At 37.8% G+C, this 24,732-nt stretch overlaps 1 protein-coding gene across 4 annotated transcripts in view; it reads right to left on the reverse strand.

Annotated features, from left to right (window-relative positions):
- The window catches only part of Fsd1l (fibronectin type III and SPRY domain containing 1 like), a 60,829-nt gene that overhangs the window by 23,119 nt on the left and 12,978 nt on the right, over window positions 1–24,732 (reverse strand). For 3 of the 4 annotated variants that reach the window (XM_057790650.1, XM_057790649.1, XM_057790652.1), the window contains exons 2-8: window positions 21,978–22,073; window positions 21,028–21,159; window positions 18,935–19,036; window positions 14,045–14,067; window positions 10,169–10,290; window positions 1,707–1,916; window positions 529–627 (exon numbers count right to left, since the gene is read on the reverse strand). In XM_057790650.1, coding sequence (XP_057646633.1) covers window positions 529–627; window positions 1,707–1,916; window positions 10,169–10,290; window positions 14,045–14,067; window positions 18,935–19,036; window positions 21,028–21,159; window positions 21,978–22,073 — 784 coding nt within the window. Of the gene's footprint in view, window positions 1–528; window positions 628–1,706; window positions 1,917–10,168; window positions 10,291–12,599; window positions 12,656–14,044; window positions 14,068–18,934; window positions 19,037–21,027; window positions 21,160–21,977; window positions 22,074–24,732 lie in introns of those variants that run through there. The other variant, XM_057790651.1, reaches the window with a different exon arrangement.

The raw sequence follows: 24,732 nt of genomic DNA on the forward strand, positions 1-24,732 counted from the left end.
AGACAACTTCAGCAATGCTTACATATTTACTCTAACCCAAACTGTGAACTAAACACTCAGAGTCAAATATAACATCACCACCTCAGGACAGTGTGATGGCTTAGCAAGTAAAGGCACAAGTTATCAAGACTGATGACCTGAATTCGATCCCTGAAACCTACACAGTGACTCCTACAAGTTGTCCTTCAACGTGCATGCATGCTATGGCAATGCCCCCCACATATGCACACAAAATAAATAGAAATCTAATTTAAAATTAAGAAGAAACCAAATAAATAAAAATAAATACTGAAAAATACTATCATCTCAGTCTATTTTGCCCACAAGAATATAATTGTAAGGGAAAAATCTACTATAAACCACTACTACTCTAGTCCTGTTTTCCTGCCTTGTATTTCCCACATTGGAAAAGCCAGAGGTAGGTGGTAGGAAGGAATCCAACCACACATGAGAAGACCCTGACAAAGTCTCAAATAACTTCTGACAGCAAATTCTCTCGTCTGCTGTGCAAATGGCTGCCAGCCTTACCTTTGGTCTCTAGGGTCACTGGATCAGAATACTCTCCAGCCACAGCCTTGTTACAAGCTCGCACTCTGAAATTCATATACTTTGAATCAAATTTTAAGCCTAAAAAATGAAAGTTTTTAGTCATAAAAAGTAAGGAATTCCTTCCCAAATGTGTAAGTGTGCATCATCAAGCAGACATTTTCCTTCTTAGAAAGCTCTTTACTTGAGAAGAGCATAGACTTATGGTAAATGGATGATAATGATTGAAAATCAGAACAATGACTTACCTAATATCTTCTTCAAAATAAATAAACTATACAATTACCAACAGTTTCAACATAGTGGTAACTAAAACAGCACCCTCTCAGACTTCGTTAGAAGTGGCGCTGTGCTGGGTGCTGCTCCCAACCATGCAGGTGTGCTGATTAGCCACGTGCTGTATGCACTTGGTGTCTACAGTACAGAAACCAGCCCCAGGAAGGAGCGAGCGCAACATGACAGCTCCCAATGTAGCCGCTCTGCACAGGACGCACCGAAGAGCCCAGCTAATATTCTGCCATTCAAAGCATCAGAAGTCCTCATATACTAAGATACCTTTGAAGAAGCATTCAAAAATCCAACACAAAAAGAAACCTTAGCTAAGTCCCAATTCTGTGTTAACATGGAGATAATCAATCCTGTGGCAGTGGAAACAATGGGGTTCACAGCACCCCTGAAATGTGGAGGTTTGAGTACAGTAAACAGTTTCTTTGCTTAGTTAAAAAAAAATTAAAATTAAAGATTAGCTGGGCATGGTGGCACAGGCCCTAATCTTAGCTCAGGAGGCAGAGTTCAAGATTGGCCTGGTTCATAGTGAGGTATAGGCCAGCCAGGGCTACACAGTGAGTCAAAAAAAAAAAAAAAAAAAAAAAAAGAAAAGAAAAATAGATTACTTTGTTTCTATATTATTGTTTCTATATTATTCTAAATACTGTTTCTATATTACTCTTTTATATTTACTTTACATACACTATTTAGCAGGTTTCAGATTATAAGTAATTAAAAGTTTTATTGATATTTCAACAAAAATTAATTCATATAATAAATATTTATATAAATCAGTTTGGATAATAGAACTCACTTTTATCATTTAAAATAAAATATTTTATCATTTAAAATAAAATATGACACTGATCTTCTAAGGATTAGATTCAGGATACCTGCTAATGTATATTCAGTCCCCTTGATGTTATCAATCATTTCCCAGCACCGCTCGTCCTTCACACGCGGGAGCCCATCGAAGTTTGTCTTCCTGTATTCCATCATGAAATGGTCAATCTTACTGTCTTCTTCAGGCATTCTCCACGCTACCGTTACAGAGTTGTCAGCCACCAGACACTCTACTGGATCGATCTCTGGAGCTTTTGGGACTGCAGAGAAGAAAAGGGGGGCAGGGGATATCATTCCTCACATATTATAACACTAATCAAATATTTATGCTTGGCATTCAATCTTTGCTATTTCCTCTTTTTAAATATTCAAAAATGAATCAGGCTAAGAGAAAGGATAATATACAAATTCAAATATTTTTTCCAAAACCTCTTTCATTGACAGAATATAAAAGTTTGCATTTCAAAGTTTTCTCAAATACTCTTTGTTTATTAAAATTTTGAATGGCAACAGGTAAATTCCAAACATCTATCCATGTTAAAAAATGATCTAGAATGACTTGTTACTTCAAAACATATTTTAAATCTATAATTTTAAATGTTGTTTGAAACAAATTAAATCAGTATTGGCAACATTTGAATATAATGATTAAATTAATTAAAAATTGTTTTCTGTGCAGTTTTAAGTGAGTAGACAAATAGAGAACAGTTGGTTGCCAGGTATGAACAAATATATTAAGTTAAATAACAGGACTAGCTTCTGATATTCCAAAGCAGAGGAAAATGGCTACACTTGAATAGTTGACAATAATTTATTATATAAAATGGTTACATTTTTAATGCTCCCAACACAAATGCTTGGGGTGGTATAATTACAAATAATTTGATTATGGCTTATTGATTTAATTGCACATCAAAATATTACACAGGACTCCAGCAAGTTTCACAAGCCTTAAAAAATAATTCTAACATACTAAACAAAACTGAATTCCTCATTTCTCAAACATATTTAGGAGTTGTCAACTCCCAAGAGCTTTACAATATATTAAAACAAATGAATTCAATGAGCTATAATTAACCATGTATGACTGTAAATTGATTTATTTTCCATAAAAGAGATTTCATAGCTTTGCAACACTGTATAAATAGCCCAGATTTCTTGTCTGAAATCTGAATATACTATATTGATATCATATGTAAATTATGTTGATTTTTAAAAAAGAGAATTAAAAAATATTTCTCTTGGGCATAGAGGTACATGCCTTTAGTCCCAGCACTTGGGAGTCTAAGTTCGAGGTCATCCTGGTCCACACAGTGAATTCTACTACACAATGAGTTCAAAACAAAACTTATTCCTGGTGTGCAAAACTAGATCAACATTTAAAATTGATGAATATATTCAATAACATTAATAAAGATATGATCATTTAGTAAATAAAAATTATAATGACAATATGCAATACTCATGATAAGAAATTTTAACAAAGAAGGAGTAAGAAACTTGACTAAACAAGAATATTTCCAGGGGGTTGGAGAGAGGGCTTAGTGGTTAAGAGCGGTTATTGCTCTTGAAGACAACCTAGGTTTTATTTCCAGGCCCCACACGGCAGCTCTCAACTGCCTATAACTCCAGTTCCAGGGGATCTGATACCCTCTTCTGGCCTTTGTGGGTACCAGGCACACACATAGTGCACATATATAGGTGCAGGCAAAACACTCATACACATATAATGAATAAATAAAATAAAATATTTTCCAACCTGTTCATATTAGTGTATACCTGTAACCCCAGCTCTTGGTAGGCTGGGGCCAGAGGATTCCCAAAAGCAAGCAAAAAACAACAAAACTAAAGGGGAGAAAAGAAACATCTTCAAAAAAGACTAGAGTTAACAGCATATTTATCAGTGAGAAACATAGGACCTTACCCCAAGACTGCAAACTAAGGTGAAGATCTTCCCTTCTTATTATCGCTACTCAACATTTTACCCTAAGTATATCGAAACCCAGCAAGACAAGAAGATAAAGTAAAACACACACAAACTCAATAAAAACAAAATTTTCTTTGCAGATGAAATAACCAAAGGGGAAAAACCTAAACTAAACAAATATTAGAAGTGTCAAGAGGCCACAGAATCAGTGTGGGGTGTGAGGGATGAGTGCATGGAGCAAAAGAGAATTTAACCACATGAACTCATTCCTTGTGGAAATTCTGCTTGGCAATGTACTAACAAATGACCCCCATCAAAGCCCAGAGAATGGTGCAGTATCAGCAGTGAAGCCCAATACAAATACCAACATCAGTTAAGAATAAACTGTCAAGCCAGGCATGGTAGCACTCGCTTTTAGTATCAGCAAGCAGGACGTAAAGGCAGTCAGATCTCTGTGAGGTAGAGGCTAGCCTTGTCTACATAGTTCATGGAAGTCAGAGCTACATAACAAGCCGCTAACTTAAAAATAACAACAACAAAAACCTACACACACAAAAATAAACCATCAGCATTGGTCTGTCAATTGTTTTTAATGTACCTTATCATTCAAGATGGTAATAACAGGGGAAATTGTAGAGGAAGAAATAGATTTCAAAATGCTAGCTCTAGTATTTGCCTAATTTTCTATAAATTTAAAACTATTATAAAAAACCAAAGTGTTAATTTTTATAATTACAGCAGTGCTGAGGAAGACAGCTCAGTCAGTAAAGTTACCACAAGGACCTGACTTTCATGCCCAGAACTATGTACAAAGCCAGGCACTGTACTAGTACACTTGTATACTCAGCTCTGGGGATGCAGAACAAGTGGATCCTTGGAGCTTGATGGCCAACTAGACTATTCCAATCAATAATTTCCAGACTGGTATGTTTTGGAATATTTATTTATACTATAAAGATGTGTCCTTGCCTAAGGCATCTTCTGATTAGTTTAATAAAGAGCTAAATGCCCAAGAGCTAAGCACGAGACAGGGGAGGAAGATGGAGATGGGAGAAAGAGAGAGAAAAGAAGGCAGAGGGAGGTGGAAAAAGGAAGTATCTATCATGAAATATGGCCAGGGTGGTGGTGGCATATGCCTTTAATCCCAGTACTCAGAAGGCAGAGGCAGGCAGATCTCTGAGTTCAAGGCTAGCCTGGTCTATAGAACAAGTTCTAGGACAGCCAGGCTACACAGAGAAACCTGGCTTCAAAAACAAAAAAAGAAATACTAAGAACAAACTCTACATCTACAATTTTGATGACATAAATGAACAAATAAACTCTATAATTCCATGATAAATACTAGATGCAAAAAATAATACATAAAAAAATCTGTACAGGCCTAAATCTATAAAAGAAATTGAACCAATAGTTAATAACCTTCCAAAAGTAAAAAAGTACCATACCTAGCTGGGTTCATTGGTGAATTCTACCTACTACAAGGAATACATTATGCCAATTCTAATACAATTTTTTCGAAAAAAGAGAAGCATGGAATATTTCCTAACGCTTTTTGTGAGGCCAGTGACCCACAATACCCAAACTACAAAAATATAGGAAAGCTATGAACTACTATTGCTATTCATAAACAGATGGAAAAAGATGCAACAAAATATGAATAGACCAAATCTAACAATGTGCGGTAAAAATTTATGTTGACCAAATGGAACTTATTCTACAGGCAATGCTGAATTTTCAACATCTAAAAATCAACAAATGCAACCCACCTTTATCAACAACTTAAAAAATATGCTATCAATATATCCATTCTTAATAAAAAACTGTTCATAAAATAGGACTAGAGGGGAGCTTCCTCTCTACCTGATAATGAAGATCAATACAAACAGCTAAGCATCCTACTTGTGAATCTGAGCCTTTCTTTATTCACAAATAACATGCTCATTTATGTAGAAAATATGAAGGAATTAACGACAATAAAGTCTATCTTCTAGAACTAATAAGCGATTGTAGTTAAGGCTGCAGACACAAAGTTAATTCACATAAGGCAGTTGCATTCCTATATATCAGCAATGAAAAAGTTAAAAACTAAAAAAACTAAAAAAAAAACAAAAAAAAAGGTTAAAAACTCAAAACACACCATTTGTATCAGCATCACCCAGTGTGAAACATTTAGGAACAAATCAAACAAAGTATGTTCAAGATCTTTATAAAGCAAACTATAAAACCCCAATAAACGAAATTAATGAATTAAATTAATGGAGAAATATTCCATGTTTATGAGCAGAAAGACTCATTATTCAAAGATGTCAGTTCTTCCTGCTTGGTGTAAGCATTCACTATCACTTCAATAAAAAGTCCATCATGTTGTTTTGCTAATTTCAACAAATCTATTGATTTTCTTCTATTTGGAGAAGCAAACGGTGTGAAAGAGCCAACACAATACTGAAGGACAGAGTGGGGGACTAAAGCTCCTGACTTACAGCACCTTAAATCTACAAAGGGTAATGCTGACAAAAGAAAAAACAGACAGATTAATGGAACCGACCAGAAAATATTTGACTGATCTTCCATAAAGACAATAAAATGGACAAACGACAGTATTATCAACAAATGGTGCAGTGGTTGGACATTCACACAGAAGAAGGAAGACGAGGAGAGACAGAAGCACAAGGACACCGACTTTACATTCTTTTACAAAAAGAAACTCAAAATGAACCACAGACTGAAGTGGAAAATGGTGAAAGTATAAAACTCCTAGAAGACATAACAGGGGAATAGCTAGGTGACTTTTAAATACAACAGCAAAGTAAAGATCATTAAGTATGTTAAGCTGGATTTGCTAAATTAAACATTCTAGAGCCTGGCATGATAGTTTATTCCAGTCCGCAGAAGGCCAAGGCAGGAGGATCTTGAGTCAACACCATGAACAACTTAGTGAGACCTTGTATCCAAGTAATTTAAAAAATAGCGCCAAAGACCTTAACAGACAACTCACCAAACACCACAGACTGAGTCCAAGAACAGCTACTTTACATGTTATACAAACTACAGCAGCCATGAGATGACACAATACCAACGGTGAAAAACATGTGGACCAACAGGAACCTATTCATTGCTGGTGGGAGAATGCAAAATCATAGACTCTTTGGAATACACTTGGGAGATTTTCTACAAAAATAAATATAATCTCACCACACTAGCCTAAAGGAGCTGAAAACTTACATCTACACTGTTACATATTTATAGCTACATTATGCCAAAACTTAGAAGCAATTCAGTTGTCCTTCAGTAGACAACTATGTAAGTAAACTATGGTCCATCAGGACTATGGATTTTTATTCAGTGCCAAAATGTAATGAGCCATCAAGTCATTAGAAGAAATGGAAAGACGTTAATGCACATTTCTAGGTGAAAGAAGTCAATGTGTAAATGCTACCAGTAAAGAGATTCCAGCTCTGTACCTTCCTGAAAGGGCAAGCTATACAGAGAGTGAGAGCATCATACCAAGAGTGAATCTCACTGCAAACTACGAACTTTGGGCAATAATGATACATCATTGTAGATTCATCATTTATACAGCTGTGCCATTCTGCTGTGGGATGTTGATAATGGGGAAGAACTTCGTGTCTTGCATATTTTTTGAGAAAGTTCCTTGCATCCTAATTAGTTTTTCTAGGAATCTAAACTGGTCTCCAAAATAAAAATAACACCCATTTTCAAAGCATAATAAACAAATTGTAAGTTGGGCATGATAGCACATGACTTTAATTTTAGCACTCAGGATGCAGAGGTAGTCAAATCTCTTTGAATTCAAGGCCAGCTTGACCTACATGGCAAGTCCCAGAACAGTCAATAAACTATAATGATGCATGTAATAGCCATACAATGGTGAATCTAAATAAAAACTATCTATTAAAAATATAACAAACACAAAGGAAATAACTGATGTATATGATTTACTGCATAAAAATAAAATTTTTTGCTAGGCAATAAAAATGACCATAAACTGATTTGATAGAAAAGTGAAGGTGTATGTAATGTAAGGTCAAGGTAGATGTCACATATAAGACAAAGGTCAATTCCTGCAAGTTGTCCTCTAACCTACACATAACGCTTTATGATAAATGAAAAAAATGTAAAAATTCAAACTATACAGCCATTAGTGAAACTGAAGTGATCAACAAGAAGCTCGCACATGCTGTCAGGTTCCAAAGCAAAAGCATCAGCAGTATGTATGCATCCTTCCACTTCTTACAGGAAATGGAATAACACAGGTTCAATCAAAAGAGACAGTCATGGAAGGAAGGCGGAATGTCCAAACACTGCAGCTGCATGACTGTATTTATGACACTTGTCTGGGCACTTCCTGCTGGTGATGCAGAGCAGCAGCATGGAGGCTTCCAAAGAAAGCTGCCATGCCAGGAGAGGGAGCAGCTCACTGTACACCCGGGGCTGCTCTGTCTTTTCCTATGCATGCATTTCCCTCTCCAATAAAGAGAGCCAGCATGGTCTTTAGAAGATTTCACTGCTGAGTGGAGAAACTGCACAGGACAGATCTTCTCCATAGGTTGCTACCGTTTCTTTTTCCTTTCCTGGAAATAATAAATTCCTGGGGTAGAAATTATTTTAACAATGCTTTACATGTTATATGAAATGGTTACATGAAAATAGTGAAATTCTAGAGTCATACTACTGGTAAATAAAGATATGCCATGAATGTGATGCCAAAAAAGCTTCTTTAAAATTTCTTTTTCCTAAGTGTTTTACAAAATATTACTCTTTGGAGGAGTAGTGGATGGGGAGAGGGTAGATGGGAAAAGGGAAGGGACAGGAGGAGAGGCTGGAGGGGAAACTGGGCAGTATGTAAAATAAATGAAAAAAAAAGTTATAAAAAGAAAGTAAAGCCAGGTGGTAGTAGTGCACACCTTTAATCCCAGTACTCAGGAGGCAGGGGCAGGAGGATCTCTGAGTTTGAGACCAGCCTGGTTGGTCTACAAGAGCTAGTTCCAGGGCAGCTGGGCTGTTATGCAGAGAAACACTGCCTCGAAAAAAACATAAATAAATAAAAAGTAAAAAAAAAAAGAAAACTTCTTGAACTACAATTAACAAATAAATAAATAAATGTAAAAGTGTTTTGATTATAGAAAAAAGAGAAAACATCATTTTTAAAAAATTCTGAGATCTACTTCCTAGTATGAAATTTAAGCCTCTCTTCCACTTCCTACAGGTGAACATTTGGATTGTTTTCTTTGGCAGTGTTGTCTTATATATGCTAAGCAAGTGTTCTACCGCTAGGCAATATCACAAGCTCACAAGTGAACCTGTGAGTACTAAAAAGTTAACTGGTAATCAGAAAAATTTTGATACTAAAATTTCAAATTTTCAAAATTAAATTAAACCCAGTCTTTTCCCAAGGAAATTCCAAGTGTCAGATTGAATTGCTCAACCCATTTAAAGTATCTGGTATTCCCAAACGCTAGAAATGCTATTTGCCTATTGATACCAGTTGTGTGCCAGGCGAGCCCTATGAATGAAAGGAAAATACAGATGTTCTTCAATTACAACAGCATTTTGTCACATTAAGGCAACCATCACTTGACAATATCATATGTAAAAATTCATAAGCCTCGTCTGGGGTGCATCACAGCTTATTCACACATGCTCACTGCACACAGTGGCTCTCTGCAAGGCTCACGGGAACAGTGGCTTCCTGCTGCTGCCCCCCATCACAAGCACATCCTACTGCTCATCACTGACCCAGGAAGGGACAGACATCCAAAGCAGGGTCTCTGCTGAATGTATCACTTAGCACCCTCATAAAGTGGAAAAGCCGTAAGACAAACCAGTGTTGTCAGGAAGCCTCGGACATACACAGAGCCACCCACCGACCAGTGTTCCTTCTTCCTCTCAGCTACACTCCTGTCTTTCACCTTTCCTTCTATATATTCCTCTGCAACTCATAATTTCTGCCATAAACGCCAGGTCTTCCCCATGCTACTCTCACTGGCTTCTTTAGCACTAGGATTATTAACCTGGTCTTCCTGACTATGTATCCAAAGGACAACTAGCTTTGTGCAATCAATTACTTCCTGTTCACAATGTCCAGTTACGTGTGTTTGTTCGCAGACTTACTGTATTTTGTTAGACCATGTTCAGTGGCTATCCCCAGGAGGTCTTTTTTTTTTTTTTTTTTTTTTTATGGGAAACAGAGGAGTTGACCTGGGAGAGAGGGAAGGGGTAGGACTGGAAGGAGTGGAAGGAGGGGAAAGTGTGGTCAGGATGTACGAGACAAGAATGAGAGTTAAAACAGTAATAACAACACAGCCAATCTCAAAAAAAAAAAAAAAAATGAGAGTTAAAACAGTAATAACAACACAGCCAATCTCAAAAAAAAAAAAAAATATCTCCCAGTCACCATTGTCCTAATAATGTTACACATCAACTAACAGTTTACTTGGTGATGGAAATACTACTTAGTACTAAAAATACAAAAATAGAATTAAAACAATACTGACAAAATATTTCATTATATAAAAATCTTGTAATATGCTTTATTTGAAAGTTCCCATGTAATAATGTATTTACCTGGCAAAAACTTCAAAGTTTGCAGCATCTGTCTTTCCTGAGAGAAATCCACCATTAAATGGGTCATGTTGTCACTGACTTTTGGTTTCAAAGAAAGGCGAAAGGCTGAAGCCATTGTGACTCTATGGTAAACACAGACAAACTTTTTTAAATAAATGAATGCAAAGTAACAAATTTTACATAATTTATAAAAGCAAGATGAAAATTACTTCACTTAGTGACTGTAGAAACTGTAACAGAGGCACTCAAATAGAAATTTACTTTGTCTTGAAAACCGAAACAAAGACTGAGATTCCGGCCAGTTTTATAAAATGTCACGGACATGTGGGTGTCACAATAAACAACATCTGCTAGAAACACCGTTCACAAGATCCCATCCACCAGGACCTCTGCATACAGTCTCACTGGCTTCCTAATGCTAGCCTCACTCATCTTCACCAGACGACGAGCCTGTTCAAATATCCTCCCAGCTACTGCTACACCACGTGCCCTCCACACGACAGAGGCAGAAGGACCTAACGCTACACTGCAGTACCTGCTGATGACAGACCGTGGGCAGCAAAGGAGAGAACCGAGGTCATTAAGGATGAGCTCCATTCTACCAAGATACCATCCTCTCTACAGCATCAACTATGGAGAGACACTGTGAGAGATCTATACAGTCCAGGGGATCTATATGTCATCGAATAAGACGTGTTCAATAAACACTCAGATAACTGTGCAGTAAAATGCAAAATGAGAATCAAGGCAAATCAGATTTTACTGTATCAAAGTATGGAAGAAAGAAAGTTTTTAGTTAAAACTGAAAATTGAAAGAAACTCATAGGCTGATGTGAAAAATGAAAGCCACTTAATTGTGTCCATTTGTACCTGCTTCTCCTCAGCTATCCAAGTAAGTGAATTTTTTTCCACATACAAAAAAATTAAAGAAACTCTTATTCAATTAACTTGTGACTTAATCATAATTTGCATTTTTTCATTTTACCGTAAATTTTTTTTACAAATATTACAGTCATTCCTGCACTATCCTTGAAGAAAAAAAGAGAAAGATACAGAGGTACTGTTCACCAATGCTCTCTTCCTCGTATACAGCTCGAGAGAGGCTACACATAGTGCTACAGGACCAAGAGAACGAGAGGGCCGTCAATTGGATCTGCCACCAAGAGATCAAGGGATGAAACATGGCAAATTTGCTGATGGCAAGCTGTTGCTAAATTCAACTATTTTACTTCATTTAAAAACAAAGTAATCACTGTGATATAACAATGAAAAGGCAGCAATTAATTAGTTTATCAATAAAAGTACAACACCTCCATCAGTTCATGGGGAAGGCAACGCACACCGCCTGACTGCATCAGAAACCAAATACGCACTGTGTCCTCCACATGCACAGAACTAAACTGCTGCTTCCTAAAGAACCACTTCCATTTCACTGGCGAGTCACGAGGGCTCAGCTTTGCACGAGCTGGTCTGTGCAGCCCTGAGTATCATTTAAAAGTCCTAGAGCATGGCACTGAGATGAGACAGTTTACAGATGCTCAATCAGTAAATTGGGTTTCTTCTAAACCCAGTGAACAACTGCTTAATGAGAAATGCTGAAATCTATAATATCTACAAAAACTTGACATAATCAACGATGAACACAAAAAGAGAATGCCCCCAAAATGCAGTAGAAATTTCACTTGCAATAGAAAAAAAATAATAAAAAATTATAGTCAAAATAAAAACTTCAAAACTTATACGAACTGTCAGACAGTGGTGGCATACACCTTTAATCCCAGCACTCAAGAGGTAGAGGCAGGAGTATCTCTTTGAGTTCAAGGCCAGCCTGGTCTACAGAGCAAGTTCTAGGACAGTCAAGGCTACACAGAGAAACTCATTCTCTCTCTCTCTCTTTTTTTTGGTTTTTCATTCTCAAAAAAACCAAAACAAAATAAAACACCTTATGTGAATCAATTCAGAGGTACAATATTAAAAAAGCAAACAAAGTGTATTTATTTTAAACTGAATATATTTAAAGTCCAAAATAAAAATCTAAAATTGATAAGACATTCTCAAACCATGCTGTTTGATATGTTTTAATTCATTTTGACTTTCTTAGATTATTTAGAAGCTGAATTAAAACTCCTCCCAGTGTTATTAAATTCACAAGAAAATAATTACAAAACAGATGAACACATTTAATCAAGTTTTTTAAAAAATAGGTCAAGACCTAGAAATGTTCTTCAGACAAGGTGCAAAGTTCTGTGGGTACCCAGAGAAAAGAGCGGAGGCTTTAAACAAAACAAACAAAGGACTCAGATTCCTGTAATGCCTGAATACTGAGGCGATCTCATGGAGGGGATGACCGAGAAAGGGACGATGATGGGATGGTTCAATGAAGAGAGAAGACATAAAAGCTGGCACTGAAATTAAATTCAGACAAACAAACCTGAACAGAGGTCATCAGGAGTAAAGATGGGGGCTGAGAAGCACAGAAACAGAACCCTGAAAGGAAGGAGAGATTTGACAAGGTTTCTCAAGATTCTTTGGACAGTCCAAAACCTGGTTAGGAATTGATGTTTAAACCAGAAAAATCAGGAACCACAGTAGGGTATAACAGAATAATAGCTAGTACGGAATAATAATCAAGCCTGGGTGTGAGACACTTGTTCCTGGCTAATCTCAGCAGACAAATCTACCTTATCAAGGACTTCGCTCTCTCTCGCCCATTCCTCATTTAGTACTTCTCACTGAGCACAGAGTGTGAACCTACAGTCCTAGCTACTTGAGGCCTGAGCAGGAGGCATGCTTGAACCCAGAGTTCAGGAGCAGCCTAGCAAACAGTGAGTCATCTCTTAGGATGACGGCAAAGCCCTAGTGATCTTCCTATATCCAGCACTTAATGAACCACATCACTAATCACCTCATAATATAAAATCTACAGAAATGGACATTAGTATTTGTGCTAAGAATGCTTTGTCACTATGTAAATCTTGCCCCTCTCCCCCATTGTCAAATAACCACAAAAGAAACACAGTAGAAAATTTCTCCAAATGAACAAGGACACCGATTCTTCCACAACCCACACTGAGTGTTTCTGTGAATTATCTGATGAAGAATAAACTGATCTAGACTTGAAGAGACTGAAGAGTTGTGCCTGTCAGAGACTCTCACGATCATGAGATAAAAACCTTAAGTTACAAACTACAGACAATGCTCGGTGACTTGTCAGAAAGGCCAGCGACACCCCAAATGTTACCTCAGCTCCTTCAACACTCACACATTGTTCTACAAGTGCTAAATGTCCTTTTATAGTCCAAACTCTACAATGAGAGACACCTTCTAAGCCAAGGTACTTAATAGTTTTCCTGAGTTTTTCCCTACAATATAAAAGCAAGATAGTGGTGGCATTAGAAGAAGGAGATGGCTCCAGAACAGGACAGAGAAACACAAAGGTGTTAACCAGGACAGCAGTGAAGAGCCTTAGCTCCTGCAGACACTTGGCAGCACTGGGCTTCTCTGAAAACAAGATCCACCTATATTTAAGAACAGCAGCAAAAAAACTACATCCAAGCAAGATGTACTTTAAGTTATTCAAAATAGATTAATCTTCAATACTAAACTAATTAAAAACTATTCTAAAACTATAGCTAACTATAGTATTACACCAGAAATGAAATTCTCTTAGAGATATGTAATTTTCACAACTTAAAATGTGAACTTAAAGAGTTTACTGGTTATTCTCTGATATACAGAGCACATTTTCTTTACTTTGAACTTAACAATTACATATTGTTATTTTCATCAACAGAATTATAAGAAAAATAGTTTCTGAATTTCATTTCTGACTTCAATATTGACACTTAAATAAAAAATGTAGGTTTTATACCATACCTATCCTTGATCTGTCTGGCAGCCTTGGAGCCAATCAGGGAGAAGAGAAAGAAGGTAGTTAGTGCTTTTCATGCAAGTTCAATGGCAAAGACATGCAAGAAAAGTTAGCATATAAACCCTGCAACAGATTAGTCCATAATTCATCAAAACATAAATGACAGGAAATCTATATAGTCCATGTAAGCTTGATAAAGTGATGTTAGGACCACAGTAGAATCAAGACCCCCCACATCAATCATCATAAAAGCAGAAAAAATTAACATTTCAACTAATTTCATGGACTATAATTATTTTAGCAGATTATCAAGTACAGCTTCTCTTTTATTCAGTCTTTTATTCTTCAACCACAACAATTTCTTTCATAGACATACATTTCTACGGATCCCGACAGTTTTTATGTTTATGAAAGTGTCCCTGCTGGCATACAAAATGAAACCATAATTCTAGCCTTCGCTCCAAGAATGAGCTGTTAGCAGCAGAGGTTCAGACAAGGGGAGATGAGAGAAACATCTCAAGTGGGTCTCTCCCTCAGGAAAGGTCACACAAGTTAGCTACTTACACCTAGTGCATATATCTTCTGCTTTCGTTTTTGGAAAACAGAAATACAAGTTTAGTTACCTGGTATTACACAATCAGAGAACAACAATGAAATCATACGAAGTCCTTGACTATTTATATATGAACAAAATACAATGTATCCAACAAAAGATTTTCTTCCATGCTAACAGGCATAGTTAACAATTACAGTTGACAAAGATGGCAGTTTTGCTAGCATATAGACTGGTATACAGTAACACTTAGTAACTGAGTGCAATCCAGTGGAAATTAGCCATATAAAGTGCTGCTTCTGTTTCTTCTTTCTTTCACACCTAACATTGTTTCTACTTGCTACAGGACATTTTTATACCCAGTCTGAGTACCATCGAAGCCTGAAGTTTGATATAGATCACAACAGGCTACAGCTCCAGCTCCAGCATTATCAGTAATCAACTCTGTGCCCTTGTCTATTTTGTTTCTCTACTAAGGAATTTGAGTTCTTAATGTTTTTAAAACAAGGTCTACATAGATCAGTCAATCCAATATTGTGGCTCTCCAGTTTCCTTAGGTTATGAGCCTAGTTTACACAGTTCCTTTCGTAAGGAGAGCATTAGTCAACTATTACATTGCTTTTGAAAAGTACTGTCATGGCAGCTGGAATTAAAAATGAATTTCATAAGGTGTTACAGGAAAGAACAGGGCCCCTCCTCTGCACGTGACACTTCTTTACATACAGAGGAAGTGCCACTGTCATTACCCTTCACTTCTTCCTTCCTTCACTCCACACTGACACCAGATGAAGAGTCTAAAGGTGCTCACTTGTACTGCTTACTTTTTGTGGAAGTTTGCTTGTCCACAGAAAGTATGCGTTGTGTTCTTCTTCCTGTTCTGTCAGTGTTACTGAGACAGCCCTTCCCACCCGCAGTGATCTGAGGAAGCCTCTGCTGAGCAGATCTGGATAGGTAAGTTAATTCTGGACATAGGAAGTTAGCCTACTGATATGACAACACTCTCCAGTATTACAGCAGCACTTGAACTCTTTCTTGCTTTTCCTGTCTTATTTCCTGATGGTTTTGAACTTGGTTAGAAGAATATTGTTTCCCATTTATAATTACGAACTAAGTATAAAAAAACAAAAATGAATATTTGCTTAACCTTGTTCTTTATCTACAATGAAAAGATACAGTAACTAATATGTTCTGTGAGTTTTTCAAGAACTTTGAATACTTGTTTCTACACTTTAAAAACCTGTGGGCCGTGAACATTGTTCAGTTGGTAAAGTGTATGCGTAGCATGCATGTTACCCTAAGTCTGATCTCCAGCAATGTAACGTGCAATCCCAGCATTCAGGGTGGACCCAGGAGGATCAGGAGTTCAAGGTCATCTTCAGCTATATAGTAAGCTCAAGGTAGGCTTGGAATACACAAAAACCTTGTCTCACAACAAGTAAACAAGTAAATAACAGCACAACTAGGCTGTCTCCCTGAGAATTTACAGAACAGTTCTTTTACTGTCTGGGATCAACGTCAGCAGTGTGGCAGTATTCAGAAACATCACAGTAATGGTGGATGACTTCCTGACTGGTCTGTGGTTATCTCTAAGATGACATTTATACATGCTTCATTTTCAGAACTGTAAGTAACCAGGGATATTACTTCCCCAAATAATCTTGCTTCCTATGGCACAAGACCCACATTAAATCCACTTTAACAGCAGTGCCTTTCCTAGCGACACCAGAGTTGTCTGTAGTGAGGAGTGACATTTTTCCCAGGAAACATTGGAAAGAAAGCAAAGGGTGGTTCTCCGCTCCAGTGCTGACATGACCTTCACACACGCCCAGCCTCTTCAGCTCGCTCCTTTTTTCTCTTGCCAGTTCAAATGACTTTTAATCCTTCAGCTTCTCCCTGAGCACAGACTGTGGGCACATGGACGTCCTTGTCTCACCTTCTCTCTTCATTTCTTTCCTCCCGACGAAAGCACATTTGCTCCCACGGTCCCCTCTGTCCAGCGGAGGGCACAGCTCACTGCAGAGGCTGTCCATACTCTTCTTCGCTGCTCCTCTTTCCACAGATCTTGGAAGTCTTTTGTACTTTCCACCATGGTTGCTTGGCCTTCAGATCAATTTTTATTTTTTCTTCTTCAAATGTTCATGATCTGGGAGCTTGTTTTTCTTATGTAAATCCAAAAGGTAAGCCATACCTTTTGCGGTGTAATTAGAAACATTCATTTGTGGCATGTGACATCATAGGCTACAGAATCAAACTCTAGGATGTGAAAAAGCTCCTAATGTTTGAATCTCAGGGACCTACTATCTCTGTCAAAGACAAGAAATGCGTATTTCTTCCTAATATCATTTTTTTCTTTTTATACAAAGGAAAATAGAAAAAAAAGATATTGCAAAATGTTCTTTTTCCGTTAGGCAAAAATACTAGCCTTGCCATGAATCTCTGTGAGCTTTATTAGGCCATCCCAGTCTACATATCAAATCCCAGGCCAGCCAGGTCTATATAGGGAAACCTTGTCTTTCCTTTGTTTCTTTTTAAAAACTCCTCTGGAAAAGAACTAGTTGCACACCACTGACTTTATACATTAAAGGAAATGAGTACACTTAACTTGTGATATATATATATGTGTGTGTGTATGTAAATATATTTAACTTCATAAATGTACTATTTTTCAAAACATATGATCAGGGCTGGAAGAGATGGCTCAGTAGTAAAAAGCACTTGCTACTTTTGCAGAGGACATAGGTTTGGACCCCAGCACCTACAGAGTATTTTACAGCCCCCTGTAACTCCAGGCCAGAGATCTGATGCCCTTTTCTAGCCTCTGAGGGTATAATACATATACATGGCACACATATATACATGCAAGCAAAACACTGATACACTACAAACAAACAAGTGCACACACACACTTAAAAGTAAGTAGCCTGAAACTAAGTCAATACAGTCCTACTCACACCTTTATGACAGCACACCTGTACAGCAGAGCACACTTCTCTAAGACACCGACACTCACAAATTATAAACGGTACACTTCTACTTTATGATGTGTTTAGTAAACATTTAATTTATTTGTAGCTGTCTTCAAAGATAAAGCACGCTTTGTTAAAGGTTCTCCTTTGTCCTCAGCATTGCTGACCAGCCTAAATTAAGGACCCTCCCACCGTCTGCCTGCAGAGTATTGACCCAGCTGTCTGTCTGCTCTTTTCAAGGCTCAAGAGACAGACACACCCTGAGCGGTATTCCAGGGGTGAGCTATCCTGAGTGAAAGAAAAGAAATAAGCCCCATTTTCTCTTTTCGTCTGTGATCAAATGCACAAGACAGTGCTCCCCTTTCCAGTACCTGGCCGCTGTCACTCCACTGTAGGTGCTCACGGGGAGGAAGCCGTTCTCCCCTCTTAATCTGACAGGTGGCCGGAAGGAGGTGGACAACTGTATACAGACTTGGAAATTGTTTGGCTCACTTCTTTTCTTTGGAAGAGTTCAAGGTTTGAATTCAGAATGAGAATAGGAATGTTAATTTTTTGAAAAAGAATTCAAGCACTATTCTGCAAGCCAAGTACCAGTGACAGGAGAAACCAGAGTTGGTGGAGTCATGGCTATTTACCTAATAATCTGGATCTCATCGGAACCATTTGCATGTATTAACTATGAACTAAACTCCTAATTTATTTCAAAAAATAAGGTGAAGTACATTCTAAAATTCTATCATATTTGTGCCACTTTCAGACATATAATGCTGATAAATGGATGCCCTTCAAATCCGAATCTCATGCTAGGACCGGGAACCCAGAAATTTAAATAACAGAACTTGAATGTGAAGAAGATAAAAAGCAGTATTTGTGGGTTGTGGCCAAGGCTATTTTATTGTTGTCGTTTCCTATTATGTTAGCCCAACTTAAAGACTTTAATGAGAGATTTGAACATAGTGTGAGTCAAAGAGCTGCTTTCCCAGCTTCACAACAGCTGCCGCTCATCCACTGCCCGCCCTTCAGAGTTCACCCACATCATCTTCAGTAACTAAGCATCTGAAGGAGGCCTGGGGAAAAACAGGACTCAACTCAAGTACTGAAGGACCTTTAAAAAAAATGCCAATAGGGATATGACTGAAAAAAAAAAACATTTAAATTTAACGTTGAAAAAGTTAACTAAAATAATCAATTCCTGATCCCAAATATACATACTCTAAAAAAATACATGCTTTGAAATAAGTGAACATCTTGTATTTTACTTAGGAAAAACCCCACGACCTTTTCAGTATCAGACATGACAAAACACTTCTTTAGACACTCCTTCGGTATACTAGGATAAGGATTTTTGTCTGTTATTTTTGTTTTGTTTTATTTACCTTTGAGAATTCTTCAGGCTCCTTTATATCCAGTGACCTGGTTGCAAATTCCAGCAGCTCTTCGGAGTTTTCCAGGGCATTGTTACATTGACTGAGCTGACTCTGCGGGATCACAAGGCCCAAATTATGAAGATGAACTTTCCTACTGCCAACTCAAATACATGCTATAATAAACTTAAAGAAATTCTAATGGCAGTAATTGAATAAATATACATATGTCACAGAGTGACTAAAGAAATATTATAACCACCAGTTATATACATAACAAATCTACCTCTTTTCCTATAATGTATCCAAACAGCCTAACTAGAACTGGCAAGATGACTTGGTGAATAGGAGCATTTGCAGTCCAAGTCTGATGATACAAGTTCGTCCCACAGTGGAAGGTAAAAATTGACTTGAAAAAGTTGTCATTTGACCAACACTCACACACCGCCCTTCTCTCAGAGACAAATATTTTTAAAAGTTTAATTACAAGCAGATAAAAATATTGAGTACATAATTTACAAAAAAGGATAAATAAAGCAATTAATAAATACCTGGGATTGAAATGAACTGAATGTTTCTTAGAGTAGTTGGAAAACTGTCTATAATATAAACCAGAATACCAGAATAATCTACCTGCAGAAAGCAACCTTTGTAGTGAAGATTCAATTTCTTGGTAATGTTTAACTATTTAAATTAGCACAGTTCAAGTCCACTTATGCATGACTCAAGTATTAAAAACTCTTTTAAATTGTGATTTATAATTATAGAACAATGAAAAGAACCTAGAGTGAAAAGGCAAAAATACAGAATATGAGAAAATATTTCCAAATCAAACCCACCATGGGTTAACATCCAGAGCTCCAAGGCTAGTATGCAGCTAAGCAGAGCAGGCACATACACAGCCCTGGCTGGGTTCAAAACCCCAGGAAAGTCATGCTGAAAATAAAATTAAAATAAAAATACTGAAAGAACGCATAAAGAAATCTTGTAACTTAACAACAATAAATTACTTAGTAAACAGGAAAAATGAATAAAAATTTCTTTGAGAAAAATATATAGACATTAACAAGCATACAAAAACTGTTCTTTCTCTCTAATCACTAAGGAAATGGAAATCAAAACCATAAGAAAAATACTGTTTCATAGCCAGGTATAGCAGTGTATGTTTGCCTTTAACACCAGTAGGCAAAGGTAGATGGATCTCTGTGAGTTTGAGGCCATACAAGTGAGTCCCAGGACAGCCAGGGCTACACAGTTAGACTCTGTCTCAAAACAGCAAGCAAGCAAACAAATAAAAAATTGATTCATACCCTTTTATGACGTATGCCAACAAAACAAAACAAACAAACAGGAAACAGCTTTTAATAAAAATGGAGCGAGCGGCACCACTGCACAGCTGGTGGGAATATCAACAGTGCAGGCAGCGAGAACAGAGTGCATGGCACCTCACAAAATTAGAGGGCAGGGCGGCTGCCACATCAGCAGCACACTGACTTCTGGGTACACGACCAAAGAATGAAAAAAGAGTGTCTTCAAGATGCCTCTGCCTGTCCACACTCACCAGTCCTGCCCACAAGCCAAAGGTACAAACAGCTCAGGGTCACAGAACAGGTGACGCAGTGCATAAAGAAACGGTCTTCAGCCACAAGGAAAGCGTGGCATAGGGTAGGTTATGGACACACCTTGGGGACATTATGCTAAAGCTGCACGGTCACAAAAGGACAAACGGTGAACAGTTCCATTTTCATGAGACCTCTAAGTAATCAAAATAATGGAACAAAAGGCACAAATGCCAGGAGCTGACGGAGCAGAAGTGAGGGATTGTTATTTCAGGGGTAAGAATGTCAGCTTTGTAGGAATACAGAAAAGATCCTGAGTTCGGTTAAACAACAGTATGAATCAAAAAGCTACACCTTAAAACGACTGCCAGTAAATTCTGTTAATTTTAACCACAGTTTTAAAAAAATATCAAAGATATTTATGATCCACACCAACCTAAAATCCACTCTGGCAAGACACAGATATGGTTAGGCTCAGACTTATTTTTGCCTAAAGAACCCCAGCATTAAGGAGAACACCATGTCTAAGTAGCTGCACATCCTCACCTGTAACTCCTGTGATTTACGTGCTTGCTCCTGCTTGATGCTGCTGATCATACTTTCCTTCACATCATCTAATATAGAGTACAAACTATCAAACTCTTCATCTAATTCTGAAAGTACATTAGAAGAATTTTCCTGTTTTAAAAAGACAAAACAAAGATTTTACTAAAAAGCTATACAACATTTAAAACCTAAAAGGCAAAAGCAAAGGGCAGAATAAATTCCTACCATAAACTTCCTTAATCTACAGCAGTGGTTCTCAACCTTCCTAATGCTGTAACTTTTTAATACCGTTTCTCATGTTGCAGTGACTCCCCCCACACCATGCAATTATTTCATTGTTATCTCATAACTTTAATTATGCTACCGTTATGAATCATAAATATCTGATATGCAGGCTAACTGACCTGTGACCCTGTGAAAGGGTCATTCAACCCTCACAGGGGTCATGACCCACAGTTTGAGAACTACTGGTCTAATAGAAAAATAATAAACTTTAATATGTGATTTCAGGTCATAATAACTGATTATTTGCCCCAACCTGAAACATTACCTTAAGTATTCCTGTCCCCTACCTGGGCGTCTATGTCCTGCTTTTGCCTACTTCTTCAACCGAGTCCTGTCATCCGCACCCCTCGTCATGGATGTAAAAGAAATGCTTTGAAGAGGCACCATTGCTCTTAATTGGAATTAGCAAAGAAAACTTCAAACATCAAACAAGAAGGCTGTGCTACCCGCTTGCAATCATGATATCAGCTATCCTTGCCCCTCGGCACCTGCTTTCCCGGCACAGAAAGCAAGGATGTCACAGGAAGTGATTTTACTCTTCCGTCCTTTGAAGCCCCAATTCCCTGCTGCTTTATGTTATACTCCTAAGTCAATGCAGGCTGTTTACACTTCAGATTTTACTAGCAATCACCCATCTATACAATTTTTGATAGAAATATTCATACCTGAACTCCTTTCAGTGTGTGATTTAGTGTATCAATAAAGTTCTGAATCTCATCGTTCTTATTTGCCAGAGTTGAGATGATTCTTTGTAGAGCTTCCTAGGATTGAAAACAAAACATTATCTTCTAGAAGAACTTGAATCTCCTAAGAACCATCCCCTGAGGACATCTACATAAGAGTGCATCATATGGTAAGTGGGAGCTACACAGAGCTGTTCAGACCCTCAAGCCTGATTAGGCGAGCTGGGCTATGTACTGTCCTGCTTAAATCCCCTAGTGCACTATGTGATCACCCCACGCACTTCTGACTGAGGATTAGCAATGTGATGGCATACATGCCTTTTCCTTTCTTTCGTTTTTGGTTTTGTTTTTGTTTTTGTTTTTTTGAGATAAGGTCTCACAATGTAGCCCTGGTTGGCCTGGAAATCATTATGAAGACCAGGATGACCTCAAACTCTTAAGAAATATGCCTGCCTCTGCCTGATACCTGAGTACTACAATTAAAGGCATGTGCCACAACGCCTGGCAATATTTCATATCCACACTGTTATTTTAGACCACACAAAGCCACAATGCTTAAGTAAACAGGAGCTTCTAATACAGTATCAGGACATTAACAATAAAAAAATCCAACATATTTATTAACAAAAAATAAAAAGATAAATTTTAGGAATATGAAGAGTACACTGCAAATCTGCAACTAGAATACTGTTACTTGATGTTCTGCAGAACCCGAGCAATTAAACTAGTCTAGTCGCAAACACCCTCAACTTTGATAGTTATTCCAAGTCAAATAAGATATGTGGCTCTTTAATTTCCTCGTATTCTATTTCAGTTCTATTTATACAATTTTCTTAGACAAATGTGTTCTGTGTATGTGGACATGAAGCTCTTATTACCTAGAACTAATAATAATCACTGTCCAGAAATGCAGGACCACAAATGAGAAACTACATTTACTGTTCATTTTTATTGGAATACATTGATTGTATAAAATAATGGGCTTCAACATGTCATTTTCAGACATGTATATAATGTGCTTTGCTGATATCTTCCCATTTAGTTAATTTTAATGTACAGAGATATGTGTGACCTATATTGTCACAGTGCATAGTGCAGCTATATTTGCTTAATAATGTCACTAGTAATAATGGAGGAAAACTCTGCAAAAGTCAAATGCAAGCATTTTTCTGTCTAACATATCCCAGAAGTATGGGATGCTTTTCTGTAAGTACCCAGAAGCTTAACTACTGGTAAAGCTGGTAAGATTTCATAGGACCAAGGTTGGACACTGATAAAAAGACTATACATAAAGAGCCCAGGAAATGAACTAAGAAGACAAGCCATGCAGGACAATGAAATCAAAACCAGTAACAACGATATCATTTAATTCTCATATTATCTGGCAATGAGGAGGCATTATCATCCTTGGCTCAACCTTGGGGCTCTCTTTTTCTTCATTTACTGATACCATTTCTTCCCATCCTCATCCTTGTGGTATTTTAAACAATATAATGAAAAAGTCGATGGGCACCAAGAGTTAGCTGTTTAACCTGTCCATGCTCTTCTTGGAACTATGTATACGAATCAGAACGGCAGGATGCAGACAGGACTCTGAGGAAGGGCAGGAACAGTTAGAGGGGCCATAGCATTTCTAAAGAGATGTAAAAGGAGATCCAAGACTTCCATGTATCTTCCAGAATCAGGTTCTTAGGTATTTCAAGCAACACAATGCAATAGTGAGAGAACAGTGCTACGCCATCCTCTGGCTATTTACAGGAGGTGCTAACTAATATGACCTGTTCTTTCTGGTTAAGGGACGGCTGGTGCCTCGCTGTGCTCCTCATAAGGGCAAGTGCTAAAGCTTCGTGTTGCAATGATCCTTAGAGAGCCTTGTCTTAAAAGTTGTCCCCCAGCGTGGCATTACTGGAGGGTGATGGAACCATTAGTGGAGGCTAGTAGATCACAAGGGTGTGTTCTTAAAGGGGCAACCCAATCTCTTCCTCTCTCTCCTTCACTCCTCAGCCCCATCATACGATCCATTCCATGGGTGCTGTCCTTTCCACATGGTAACACACATCCATAGTCCCTGCTACATAGGAAGCAGAGGCAAGAGGATTACTTGAGCCCAAGAATCAAGGCCAGCCTAGGTAACCAATAACACAGTAAAACATCAACTTAAAAAAAATTCTACCAGGTTTAACAATTATGGATGATCCTATTTCTTTCTTTCTTTTTTTTATGTATACAGTATTCTCAGTAGTTTGTCTGCATGTATGCCTGCAGGCCAGAAGAGGGCACCAGACCCCATTACAGATGGTTGTGAGCCACCATGCGGTTGCTGGGAATTGAACTCAGGACCTTTGGAAGAACAGGCAGTGCTCTTAAGCACTGAGCCATCTCTCCAGCCCTGGATGATCCTATTTCAAGAGAGTATTACTAGGGGCTAGAGAGTTGGGTCAACAGTTAAGTGAACCTGTTGCTCTTTCAATTTTGAGCATCTACACAGTGGTTCACTGTGTAACTCCAGTCCCAAGGGATCTGATGCCACCTTCTGACATCAGCAGGCACTACGCAAGCATGCAGTGCACATACATACACACAGGCAAAATACTCGCACAGAACAAAATGTAAACATAATTTTGAAAACTTAAAGAGAGTAACTACATGTGCATTTTCAGCTTCCAGCATATCTCAATTCAATTAGCCTCATATGTCTAGAATCTAGTCAGTACAACTTTACAGATCTATTCCACAC

The sequence above is a fragment of the Chionomys nivalis genome, chromosome 16 (assembly GCF_950005125.1).
Source record: "Chionomys nivalis chromosome 16, mChiNiv1.1, whole genome shotgun sequence".
NCBI lineage: Eukaryota > Metazoa > Chordata > Mammalia > Rodentia > Cricetidae > Chionomys > Chionomys nivalis.